This window comes from Uloborus diversus, chromosome 8 (assembly GCF_026930045.1).
Source record: "Uloborus diversus isolate 005 chromosome 8, Udiv.v.3.1, whole genome shotgun sequence".
In the NCBI taxonomy this organism is placed as follows: Eukaryota; Metazoa; Arthropoda; class Arachnida; order Araneae; family Uloboridae; genus Uloborus; species Uloborus diversus.
Genome location: NC_072738.1, coordinates 143,392,853 through 143,406,777, shown reverse-complemented (window position 1 = coordinate 143,406,777; position 13,925 = coordinate 143,392,853). Strand labels below are relative to the sequence as shown.

Here is a 13,925-nt window from a genome sequence, read left to right as displayed (position 1 = left end):
TGTTGGTTTGATTACCCAGTGCATTATGGATAACAGCGTAGTGAAAAAATGCACGCCATCTTTGGTTCGGAACCTGTGCCAGAAGATAAATACCAAGATGGGAGGATTAAACAAACGTTTATCATTTGAACTAGAACATGAAGCTCGCGCTATTATTGTTGCATTGTATGTCCTTCGTTCAAACACCTCATTCAGTAGAGTTAACTGTTCGATTGCGTCAGTCGTTGCCAGTCTTGATGAAGATCTGTCTCAGTATGCAGTGTCCACTAATACTCAAACTTTAACTTATAGAAAACGAAAAGGAAACGATGTTGAAATAGTTCGAGAATTAAAATCCATAATGGCAAATTTATTGGACGCATTTTCCAGAAATAATCATGGTAAACAACCGGAAAAAATAATAGTGTACAGAAGTTCCTTGAGTAAAAGTCAATTTAAAAATGCTCTAGAGACGGAGGTAAAGTACATAAGAGAAGCCTGCAAAGATATCAATGAGAACTACAAACCAGGAGTGGCATTTATTTCTGTTCAAAAGTCCAATCATATTCGATTTAAGCCTGAAAATGAGAAAGATGGGGTTGGAAAAATGAAGAACATTCCCCCTGGAGCAATAATTGAGGACACAGTTACTGATTCTCTGTATCAAGATTTCCTGTTATGCAGTCATTTAGCAGAACAAGGTAATGTACGACTGCTGATATTTTTCTACTCCTTTATATACCGTGTTTCCCCCCCAAAAAGACCTGGTTGTATATTATTTTATGTAGTGAAATACACATTATGGTTACTTTCAGGAAATGTCTGATTTTCTAATGCACAACAATTAAATGTTTGTTAGGACTAAAATATAAGTTATTCGGGTTCAAGCTATACTTTTACTAAAATTTAGGAATTATATCGCTCACTCCGCTCAAAAACGTCATAGCTCAAAAATTAGCGATTTTGAGTTATGCCATTTTTTGAACAGCTATGAATGAGATGCATATATCTGCATGACCTGCATTTCTCTAACTTAATGTTTTGTCGTTAGAGAGCAAAGGGGTAGTATTTGCACTTTCAAGCACGCGTGTGCGCCTACACGCACCTACACCACAACATGCCTATACACACACACAAGTCTGCATGCACAGACGCCCTTATATACATACACTCACGCCTACGCAAACCCACACAGATCTACACACACACACACCAATATACGTAACCGCCAGGGAACGGAAGCCGCTTCTAGAAATAATAACCTCAATAAGTAGGGTCCTGTCGCAACTCGTGATTGCGAAAAACATAATTTGAATTCAAATTATTATTATTATTTTTTTTTATACAACCCACCCTACGATAACGAGCTTTTTATGGTGGAGTTGTTTCAATGGATAACCAGAAAAATCTTGTCCAATAAATCAGGAGAGATGATCATACTCCTTGTTTTAACGCGCCGTTACCAAGTAACTAGAAAATATTTTTTGTTTTAATTGCGTATCTTAAAATATTTGCTATATGAAATAAAACGTTTACCAAATTGAAACCAGATTTAAAAAAAAGCCAAATTTGTGAAACTTGGCGACCAAAAGATTGGCGATATATCGCCAAGTGTCCGCCAAGTTATAACACTACTTGAGTTTACATTGCAGTTGACAATGATTTCCCCCCAAAAAGGGGCAAAAGACCCCTTTAGAAACACCCGAATGCAACCAAAAGGGGAGATGCAGAACTAGATCTCACTAGGAGTCTACGTACCAAATTTCAACTTTCTAGGACATACCGTTCTTGAGTTATGTCACATACATACGCACATACGTACATACAGATGTCGCGAGAAAACTCGTTGTAATTAACTCGGGAATCGCCAAAATGAATATTTCGCGTGTCTATATGTTTTTAAGCACTTATCCACGTGTGGTCGAGTCGAAAAAGAAGCTCAACATTCATTCAGAGGTGAGCAAAATGGAAATTAAGGCAGATTTTTGAGTGAAAATTTTTTTTGCGAATACAATACTTCCTTTTTTGTAAAAGGAAGTAAAAATGCATAGCAATACTGACCTACATAAATAAACACACACACGTCTATACACACACGCTCCTGCACACACACACACACACACGCACTATTAAAAATCACCTACTTAAAAATAAAACAAATTATCTTCTCATTTTTTTCCAAAAAGTTTTGACTTAGAATTAAGTAAATGTCAAATTTAAATTCAAGTAAACAGACCATCTAAAAAATAACGCATGCGCAGGAAGGAAAGCGGGAGTTGAATTTCTCATTTCAGCATATGAATACAAAAAAATATTAGCAGTTAGCACTTTGGACCAGGAACTAACACCGCGAATGAAGGCTACACTCTAAAAAAATATTCCGAAACGTTACTGGTTATTTTCGTGGAAAGTGCGGGATTTCTAAGGTTTTCACCTATTTTACCGTAAGTTTTCTGAATTGCTTCAAGTTACACAAATGCAGACTCCTCACTGATGTGAAAAATATTTTTAGCTACCAGTTTAAAGATTAAATAAGTGTATTTATTAATTGTATCGCCTTTCGCTTGATTATGGCCCGTTCAGGCTGACAAAGCTCTCAATGAGAGCTAATAAGTCTGCTTTGGCCACAGTTGCATAGATACTTCCGGAGCTTTCTTAGTAACTCTGGAAGATTCTAATCAATAGTATTAAATATACTGAATTCTCTTTAGAGGCTGTAGACTAGTTTTAACTGGTGAGATCTCCATATTCTTCAGAAAAATTAAAAAATGAGAACATGTCGCATTGGTGTGAGAATACGAATGTCTCAAAAATAAGCACATGTTGTAACACTTGTGAGTAGAGCGGTATTTGAAAACTGAGAACATGGTGAATTGTTTTTGAGAAGAGGGTATATTTCAAAAGTAAGAACTCTTACTTTTCAATTCGAAGCCAAATTGTCTCAGAGCCATTTTGAGTAACTGATGTTCTCAAAAATAAGCGATTTTGACTCGATTCTAAGAAAAGTGTTTCAACAATGCACATCACACATGCGGATAGAGGGCCTCCCACTTGTGCGCTTTCGAACGCCTTCGGATTTTTTCTTTCTTTTCTTTTTTACGCTCTCAAACTTGCACGACTTTGCTTTTATCTTTCTTTCTTCCTTCTTTTTTTTTTTTTTTTTGCACCCTTGGACCTGAGCGCCCTTTTTTTTTAGCCTTCGAACCTATGCGCCTTCGTTTTCGCCTTTCCTATCCTTTTTTAAATTTGGGGAGGGGCGCCCTCAAATCAACGCGCCCTTGGTTTCTTTGCGCCCTTGATCCTGAGCACCAGTTTCAACTCCCCCCACCCCGAAAATTTTATTTTTTATTTTATTTTATTTGTTCCCTCAAACGTGTGCACTTTTTTTTGCATTTTCGAACCTGTGCGTCTTTGTTTCTTTTTGCGTCCTCAAACGTGTGCGCCTCAGGGTTTTTTTTTTTTTTTGCTCCTTCAAACTTGTGCGTTTTTTTTGTTTTTTTTTTCTTTCGCCCTTAAACTTCAGCGTCTTCATTTTCGTTTTTTCGTTTTTTGTACCTTGTGCAACTGTGCGATCTTTTTTTCTTTTATGCGCCCTCAAACTTGTGCGCTTGAGTTTTTTTTTTTTCCTCTCTCTTTTTTGGTGCGCTTTCGAACTTGTGTGCCTCTGTGTCGTCGTTTTTTTTTTTTTTTTTTTTTTGCGCCTTTGACTTTTTATTTATTTATTTTCATGAATTTTTTAAATGTTTTCCCCCACCTTTGGGGTGTTTTTTTGCTTTCGGTTTTTTATTTTTTATTTATTTATAATTTTTTTATTATTATTTTTAATTAATTAATTTATTTTTGCGGACGTTCGGATTTTTTTTTCGGTTTTTTTTAGCTGTTTATTTATTTGCAATATATTTTTTTTTAATTTTATCTTCATTTATTTTTTTAATTTCTTTATTTTTTGCGCGCTTTCCTTTTTTTCCCGCTTTTAGGTGCTTTTTTTTTTTGCGCCCTTTGAGAGTCAAGGTTGGAGCCCTTTCGGGAGACCCAGTCCGCCCTTCAAGATGTGAAAACTCAAATCATTCATTGTTTAAGTAGGGACTTTTAATATCGTTGTATTTTTACTTATTTATTTATTTATTTATTTGAATCGTCTGTTAGTTTGACAAAAATCTTACTCGAAGCAAAACATTTATCAAATATTGTTCCATTTATTCCTCAGGTACAAGTCGAGCAACTCGTTACACTGTCCTAGAAAACGACACAAGTATGACCGCCCACGAGATTCAGAAACTGACCTACGACTTGTGCCACTGTTATGCTCCTGGCACCAGCAGCATCTCCGTTCCTGCTCCAGTTCGGTACGCTCGTCTTGCGGGTCGCCGTGTGTGGACAAAACTACTGTGTTATGAAGAAAACAGCTGTGACGACGAATTCCAGCTCATTTCGTCCGAAACAGCTCTGAAGTTTACGAAAGTTGACGATGCACTCAAGAACACCATGTATTTTGTGTGAATTTCAAATGAGTGCAAAAAAGCTCGACCACGGAGAGATGGCGGGTGAGCTGGAAAGGAAAACTTACCACTTTATTTTGAACTAGTGGTACCCGCACGGCTTTGCTCGTAATAGAAAATTAAAAGGTCATTTGGTTCGCCTGTATATTTACAAATAATGGATGATGAATTTTTCGCCAACTTGCTATGTTTATTTGCTCGCCCATATTACGGTTCCACGTTATGATAATTCCTACTTAAAATTAGGACTCGACCGATGCATCGGCCTGGCCGATGCATCGGCGCCGATGGTTCAACAATTTAGCCATCGGCATCGGCGGCCGATGCTAACTTGCAGGAAACATCGGCCCATCGGCCTTAAAAACATCGAAAAGCCGATGGAATTGGCCGATGTTTTTGAAAAGAAAAAAGACCTTTGTTTTACTTTTTAATACAAAGTAAAGGGAGTTGTTGTTTTCAAACAAAATTGTTTACTTAAATTTCAGTACGAATTTATATTTTAGTCACCCCTGAAAGAGTTTTTAATACTGCATTCAGGTACCAAACACGTTAATTATTGCGTTGTTTCTTGCGGCTGGATGCACGTATGTATCTCTCATAAGTCATAACTAAAAAATGGTAAGCTGTAGAAGGCTACATTTTCGCCTGTGGGAAGTGCGCACGTTCCAGTTGTGACCTTCCCTTTTTGTTTTCGATCGGATGTTCTAAAAAGCCTATTAACTGATTTTTTGTGGCTATTAATTACTTATTTCAATGCAAAACTAATATAGCGTCTCTGACTGACGATCATTTGGTGATATATTACCGAATTGGAGACCGTGGAAACAAATATGAGATGGCGAAACCGGTTTTGTTTCATTTTGTTCGATTCCCGTTGAACCGACGGTAATTTTTAATTTTTCGATGTTTGTAACATTATCACAGTAATGCAGTCTTTTCTGTATCGCTTCGGCGGTACTACAAGATTGGGACCCGTCGAAATACATTTTGGGGCCGTATTTCTCTATCACAGAAGTTGTAAAACATTTATCAAAAGCATTGTTGTAACTCCTACGGTGCCCCTCTGGTTATGGGGCCCTCGCGCAATTGCAACATTTGCTACATTTTAAATCCGCCACTGCACGTCAAAACAAACTCGGGTGCAAGTTTTAAAAGGGTTTTTCTGCGCAATGTTTATTATTATTTTGAACTCTATTTTTTGTGACTATTTTTTGTATTTCCGAGAACACTTGCGTGCTCCTCCTCCTACTCCCTCAATTTCTGAAATTATACTAAAGTTGTACTTCTGAGTTGTTTAAAACTAACACCATTCATAAAATTAGAGATTTTTTTTTCAAGTTTTATCTATTGTTTAGGAAGAGTTTAGAGCATTAATTAGAAATTGATTAAAGACGTTTTGAATTGTGACATAATTCGGAAAACAAAGAGATTTTGAATTTTTCTTCAGAAGTGCTGAAGTAGATTCAGAAACTCTTCCGAGGCGTTGGTGGTAGCGCTTCTGCACTAAAAAAATTAAGCCGAAGTTGGGGCCGAAGTTTAACATTGTGAGTTACTCCAAAATTAGAGGGTGACCCCCTAATCCGCCCTCGTCGTTTCAAGCATTTCTTAAATATTTAGCGATTATTTATTTTGGTCACGAAATGTCATTTTGCGTATTTTTTATACTTGTTTCACCTATATTCTGTAATGCATCACCTTTTTTGCATCATTAATAGCGATCGAGTTTTTTTTCTGTTGTAACTATTTTTATGTATTTATGTAAAATCAATGAATAAGTTATTTTCGTTTTCATCATATGTTTAATAATATGTTATAGAAAAGTTTCAAGGATTTTCTACTATGCAATTTTTTAAATTTCAGAAAATTATTGTTAAATTGAAAAATTTGATTTGAACGTGTTTGTAGTGCTCCATAAAAGATTAATCAATCAAATTGTTCAATATTACGTGTGCAAACATCAAATCAAGTAGTATGTATATGTATTCAGTTATTAACTTGGGGTAAATATTGAGTTTGTTTATTGGTAGCTGCGTTTTAAGAATCTCACTCATTTCGTGGCTATTTCTTTCTTCCGTAAAATTTACGCCACTGTTATACATTTTATGAAAAATGCCAACTTTTCTATTCATAAATTTTAAATAAATATAAAAATATTCCTATTATGATTTAATATTGTAATTTATCTGTTACCTTTTTTGTTTAACTTGATGACTAAAAAATGTCTACGTGCAATCTTTCCACTTTAATAGCGTAATTTGTTGACGGTTTCATAGCTTTTTTTTTTTTTTTTGAATGATTAAACAACATAATTTAATGCTTTTTAACTAGGTTTAGTTTACCTAAATTCAAGCATTATTAAAATACTACTGAAATCTCAGTTATATGTTCAATTTAAAAAAAAAATCAATTGGTTATTAAACAGTCTCTTTGTTTTTCCTCCTTTTTTTTTTTTTTTTTTTTTTTGGGGGGCTGTTGTTTTTCGTCTTCCATCATACAGCAGTCAAAAAAGGAGAAGCATGGCTACACCCTATACAGATTGTACGTAGTACGATCCAAAAGTTCGAGGGATAAGCTGTATAAAACCTTACCCAGAATAGTTCACATTACCGAAGCACATCCACCTACAAAAGGTCATCTTGAGGGACTGTGTACTTCTGCCAGTGTTCATATAACTTTTGGAAAAACTCCTGGAAGCCATTTTTCACTACCTTCTGTGATGCAGCTTTATCTTCTCCTGACGGAAGAAAGCGGCGTCCATGCAAATGTTTTTTTTTTGCTGGGAACAGGTAAAAGTCACACGGAGCTAAGTCCGACGAATCGTGATGTTATTGGTTTGCATCCTCAACATGAAAGTCGCCTTCTTCCCCACGATGAAGTCAAAGCAGCAGCGAAAGAGCCCTTACAGGAGGTTGCGATAAATGTCTTCCAGGAGTCCTTCTAAAAGCTATACGAACGGTGGCAGAAGTGCATAGTCGTTCAAGGTGACTATTTTGTAGATAGATTCACGGTAAATTTTTATACAACTTGTCCTCGAACTTTTAGATCATACTACCTACGTATGAGTTTTCAACTTACTATTTCATAACGTTTTTGAGTGACGTAAGTTTACGCGCATGAAAACATCACAAGAGAATTTACGATAATTTTAACTAAGGAGGCTTTCAAAATGGATATTTCGGTCATCTATATGTTCTTAGGTACATATGCATGTACATATGCGCAGAAAAAACTTGTGAAGTTTAAATTGGATGATCATAAAATAAAAATTTAGGTCGAAATCTGATTTTTTTTTGGGGGGGAGAGAGTATTACAATTCCTTATCCGTAGAAAGGAAGTAAAGTGAAATAAATCAATGATCCTTTAAATCCCTGACAATTTTATCAATTTATTTCTGTTAGTTTTTTTTTTTTTGCCATCGGCCAACAGCATCGGCCATCGGCCATCGGCAATCGGCCATTTGGAGGAAAACAATCGGCCATCGGCCATCGGCCATCTTTGAACAATCGGCCAACAATCGGCATCGGCCCATCGGCCAAAAAATGCCATCGGTCGAGCCCTACTTAAAATCCAGGGCTTTAGTTAATCCTATCTATTACAAAATGAAGTGGTCCTTTTGCATAATGCAACATTCACATTGCGTCCGCACATCCGTCCACCGACGTATACTTTTCGATTCCGAGTCACAACTGACTACAACTGCATTTATGTCGAGGACTGCATACTAAGTGCCTTGCCTCCATTATTTTTTATACCGATAGATGGCAGCACCATCACCGGATCGAACAGTTAATGAGAATTTAGAACTAGACCAGGAGCTAATAGCTACCTGGTGCTAGCACCCCCAGAGGTATCGTTTCACTTGGAGAACATTGAGACTACGAGCATATTTAACGTCGCCCAGTCCCCTTTAATGACGACGGTGGGTCTTCGACCATCGAGGTTCGAACTCAGGGCCCTCCGGCCCCGAATCCGACACTCTACCGATCGGGCTACCACGGCTCCTACGTATACTTTTCTCCCTAAAACCAGTTTTCGGCCGGCGTTGCCATGACAGCAAGCCGTATTGTGCGGAACCCGTCAACGTGCCTAGAAGCCAGATATCTGACGGCTCTGACGTCCGTAGAGTTGGGAGTCGCATTTCATTGGTCTCCACGAGATGAGCGCTTACTCGCTATTGGGTGAGAGTATCGACATGTGCTTTACGCGCGTTCGAATGTATGAATGCTTCCCCCTGTTCGGAAAACGTAAGTGTGTCCGCTTGACGGGGTGAACGTGATGTGCGGACGCTGTTTGAATGTTGCATGCCATCTCTCTGCGATCAAGCTATAACAAAAGCGTACACAAATAAATATGCCTTCTGTTTTTTGAAAATTACACTAAAATCAGCATCCATTTGGGTTTTTTTTAAATAAAACGATTGTTAAAAACAAGTCCGTCATTTGGGGGGGGGGGTTAATTCACCCCCCTCGCTTTGAGAAATTAATTATTTGCATGCATGTGGCGTTCAGTCAAAAGTACTACTTTTAGTTACTGAAATTGATAGAATACACTAAAAAAGAAAAAAAATGACATGAAACCAAAAAATACTTTCATTTTCCCAAAAGTTATTTTTTAATTAATTTTTTTAAATGTCCGATTTTTCAAACAAGGCGTGGTCTTTATGACGTCACAAATGATGCACTTTGGCGCATGTGTCTGCCGCGATTCCACGTTATGATAATCAAGAAGCGAATGAAATATTGCGCTCGACGTTTGCTATCAATTCGTTGCCAATACACGTGTGTAAAGAAGCGAATTAAATATTACGTTTTGCGAATGGCAACAGTGAATGGCATTTCATCACTTGTGATGTCATCGGCAGAAGCGTAAACAATGAAAGCGCGCCGATTAAAGGATTTCTTTAAAAATCCACTTGGTTAAACTCATGAAATTCACTTGGTTAAACTCATGAAATACACCACCAACTAAGTCATTCCAGCCGAGGACTGCAGTTTCCTGCTTATTAGCACTCATCAGCCCGGGTTTGGAAGTGACTGATCTGGAGGTGGATAAACCTCTTAAAGAAGCCTAGAGTGTATGTTTTTAAGCATGCTCTTTCAGAAAAAAAATATTTTTATAATTTTGGAAATGACCCCATTATGTGAATTTATTTTCTGATTATATTGTAAAATTAGTTTTGTGAAGTTAAAAAATAAAATTAAAGTTGTATAACAATCTTGCAAACATCGTTTTCATTTTATTACATAGAAGAATGTTATTACAAGAATGAAGTATAAATTACTAAACACACAAACATATGTTGAATAAGACACAAAGTTATTCTTGCTCTTTGCGCAGAAATACGAGGAAGGTGATTCAAACTTCAAATGACCGATTGTGAAATATTCGTTTTATGAGTGGCAAAAGTTGAAAACGTTTGCATAGAAAAATCTTTCCGGGATTGGAAATCATGCGGGATTTTGTTCTCAATTCGACCGGACTGATCTCGCAAAACATCATTTGGGATCCCGCAGAATTCGGGACTGCTATCGGAAACCATATTTTTAAACAAGCTACATGTCCTTGTAAAATGCTTTTCATTTTTGTGAAAATCACGGAAGTTTGGAAGAAATGCGGGATACCTATGCATTGTTTAAGATAGTTTTCTTTTCCTCACATTTTTCTCCGACTTAACTGTACATTTTTCAATTTGAAATTTTTTAAAAACAATTTCCTGTTACTCAAAAAAATCTTTTTAGAAAAAAATGGTTTTTTGAAGAAAATTATAAATTTTAGGCCTCGTGCGGGACACATCAATATTTTTTGATTCGGATAAAACTTTCTAAAAAAAGTTTTTTTCGATACACCCTAATGACTATCCCTGCTAAACCAGAAGCTATATATATATATATATAGCTATATATATATATATATATATATATATATATATATATATATATATATATATATATATATATATATATATATATATATATATATATATATGCACATTGGAACATGCGTTTAAAACAATTAGGGCCGCCAAACGTGTATCCCCCCCCCCAGGTTTTTCGACTTAGCGACGGCCCTGATTAACAGCTATAGAAGAAAACAGAAAATGCTTGAGTAAGGATCAAAGGATATACACTCCTGTTTGTGAAAATTGCAACACCACGAAGGACTTACGCTAGTGAGCTGAAAATTCCATGAAATGTAAAGTAGGGCATAATATGCAAATGATTATAACTGCAGACCGGTAGCGTATGCGTATGCTGAGCAGCACCCTCTGAACGGCGGATCGAATCGAATATAAATAGATGGCTGTAGCGAGGCGTGTATGATTATCGGTGTTTATATGCTAGAGTAAACGTTAACTGAATCTTTACTATGCCTCTTCGACGAAAGAAAGCGAAATTTGAGCAACTTTCGGAGTTTGAATGGGGCAGAATCGTCGGCCTTCGTGAAACTGGATTGTCTTATCGGGCAGTAGCCGCTCGTGTGCAGCGTAACAGCAGAACAATCATGCGCGTTTGGAAGCAGAGGACGGACGAGGGTCGGACTGCACAAAAAGCCGGGAGTGGACCCCGAAATGTGACGTCAGCTCGAGATGACAGACACTTGGTACGTATGGCGCTGACGGACCGCACAGCTTCTTCTAGACAATTGGCAGCACAGTGGTCAATAGCTACAGCTGTTTCATTGTGTGCTTCATCAATTCGGAGACGTCTGCTGCAGCGTGGGCTGCGCGCAAGGATTCCTTTATACAGGATTCCTCTCACGCAAAACCATCGCCGCCTGCGGCTACAATGGGCCAGTGTACATAGGAGCTGGCGTGCTGATTGGTATCAGGTCGTCTTTTCTGACGAATCCCGCTTCAATTTGTAGCACCATGATGGCCGAATTCGTGTCAGGCGCTTTCCCGGTAAACGGCACATTCCGGAGTGCATTATCGTACGCCACAGTGGACGAGCACCCGGGTTTATGGTCTGGAGTGCCATAGCATATCATGAACGATCATAAATGCTACGAATTATGGGCAATTTGAACAGTACCCGATACATAAACGAAGTTTTACAGCCCCAAGCTATTCCTTTACTGCAAGGATTGCCAATGACTGTATTCCAGCCGGATAATTTCCGTCCACATGTCGCCAAGACTGTCAAATCCTACCTTGATTCGCAGCAGATACAGCTTCTTCCTTGACCTGCATATTCCTCGGATGTGTCACCGATTGAACATGTGTGGGATTTCGTTGGGCGGCGTCCCGCCGAGACCCACGTGATAACAGGCCAGACAACTCCCCTCCCCCCGCTACGTTACGCCACCAGTCGTCGATCTATGAACTTGGCGCGAAACTTTGAAAGCAGTGCAGTTTACCAGTTAAACAATAGTGCTTCTTGCTCTGGTTGAAATAGATGAAATAGGAAATATGTAACTTCGGCTGCACATTTTTGAATACAATACTGTTGGATTTATCTCATCCTTTCCACGTACCGGAATGTAGAAGCAATTAAAAAATATATATATAATATAAGTTTTTGCTGAGTGAAAGTGAGTCAGCGATTTCCGCTTCCGAACAACCTGCATGTGAAGAAAAAAGCTGGGCGCCTCATGGAATAAATTTTAAAGTTTGGAGGTAAGTACTTTTCTCAGATAAACAAATTTACATTTTATGCAGTTAAGATTACTTAAGTTTTCCTCCATTACACAAAATTTCCTTTCAGTTTCCTTTCTGATATCTTTGTCTGTAATTTGTAATTTCAGTATACTGCTTTAATATTTGAAACGGTTAATTTGCAACTTTTTATTTCTTTATTTTTTCAACTTTGTACACGCATTTATTCGAAATGGATTTTCCAAGCTGACAATATACATATGTCAAAATTTTTTGAAAATATACTTGTTGCTATCAGAAGCAACGTAACTTGGTGTTGATATTCAGTTAATATGTAAACAAGTTTATTGAAACAGGCTTTTAACTGAACTAACCTTATATTTTCCGTTTCGATTAAATTGTTTCATACGCTAGCATGTGTTATTTTGATCAAAAAACATTCCTTGATGGGCTTCCGTAGTTCTGAGATAGAAGATTAGATTTGAACGCCGGAGGTCGTGGGTTCGATACTCAAACATTTCCCCCCAACTACGCCCCTGCAATGTTATTCAAACAAACTGGTTCTGTGCGTAAATTAAAAAAAATATGTATGTTTTTTTTTCACTGTTGTCTTTAAGTTTTATGATATTTATGCACACATTGTGGTTAAGTTAACGGTATTCATAATTTCTGGGCTTGCGAAAGATTAATTTTGAGCAGTGGATACACAACGTGTTTTTGCCAAATGCTCTGTGCTTGTTTGTTTATGCTTAAAAAGGGCAAAATGTCTTGAACTACATATTTTTTGAACTCTTTGGGTTTTCTGTTAATAAGCTTTCAGGAACTCTGAAACTGTAACATAAATTGAATTAAGGGGCTGTCTATAAAGTATTATGCAAACTTTTGAGCAAATTCCCCCCCCCCTCCTCCTTGTTACATGTAACGCTGTTCAACATGAGCATATTGTTATAAACAAGGCGTGATGTCACATTTCTTGTTATCCCCTCCCTTACCCCTGTCACAAAACTGTCACATTTATTTCCTAAAAGAGCATACTCAGCAAAATGTTGATCTAAATTTAACATATATGAGGTTTTAAGTATTAAAGAAAGTTGTTAAAATGGTCATTCTATGAAAAGTTTTTTGAAAAAGGTTACTTTGTCATCAATTAATGCTTTTTAAAATAATTTTTCAAAAGCCTAAAATGATGAACTATTAACCCCCCCCCCCCCCCCACACACACACAAGAATCATTAGCAGCAGAAAAAGCTGAAAATGGAAAAGTAGCCGAATTCCAAAAAAAAAGGCTGTTTAGATATTGAATACATTTTTTTGATGTACAACATACAGTATTCATGATGTTGTATTATTCATTCTTTAATTAACGTTTTTCAAGTTGAATTCCTGTGTAATTTTTCGAGAGTGCAGACCGAAGGGGGGGGGGGGTCGGAATCATAGTCTCATAGTAATGACAGCTTTTCAACGGCTATAGTTATAAATAACTGTGCCCTTGAAATTTTAAGGGAGATGGAGATTTTTTTTTTTTTTTTTGTAGTTTTCATAATTGAAGGGGTAGGGCACCGTCTACTTTGGGGGATGGCACCCAATCATTCACGTCTTTTTAAAAGCATAAATTTGCTCAGCTAAGTTAACATTAATAATCTGGTATTATGAACTATAATTTGATGTTATGTCTTTGAAACATATTGCAGTCATGTTTCCCGTTTTCTTAAGTAAAAATGTTTATTTATTTTTTAAAATTTCATTTAATTCTTATTCAAATACAATAGTAATATTATTTTTTGTTTTGATGTAATTGTAAAATGAAAGTTCATTTATTTATTTGAATGCTTCTTAAGACTTAATGTTTCAAT

General features: G+C 37.0%; 1 protein-coding gene across 1 annotated transcript; it reads left to right on the top strand.

Annotated features, from left to right (window-relative positions):
• Positions 1-248: 248 nt before the first annotated feature.
• Positions 249-4,673, top strand: LOC129227768 (protein argonaute-4-like). The gene is made up of 2 exons (XM_054862375.1): positions 249-680; positions 4,187-4,673. Exons 1-2 carry the CDS (start codon positions 341-343, stop codon positions 4,477-4,479), a joined length of 633 nt encoding a protein of 210 aa, XP_054718350.1. The 5' UTR covers positions 249-340; the 3' UTR covers positions 4,480-4,673.
• Positions 4,674-13,925: the final 9,252 nt, after the last annotated feature.

What these genes read in the sequence shown, in the direction of transcription:
- LOC129227768 (XM_054862375.1), top strand. Translation starts at nt 341, where the DNA reads ATGGCAAATTTATTGGACGCATTTTCCAGAAATAATCATGGTAAACAA. An exon ending in CAGTCATTTAGCAGAACAAG is followed by an intron (nt 681 to 4,186) that starts GTAATGTACGAC and finishes TTTATTCCTCAG; the next exon opens with GTACAAGTCGAGCAACTCGT.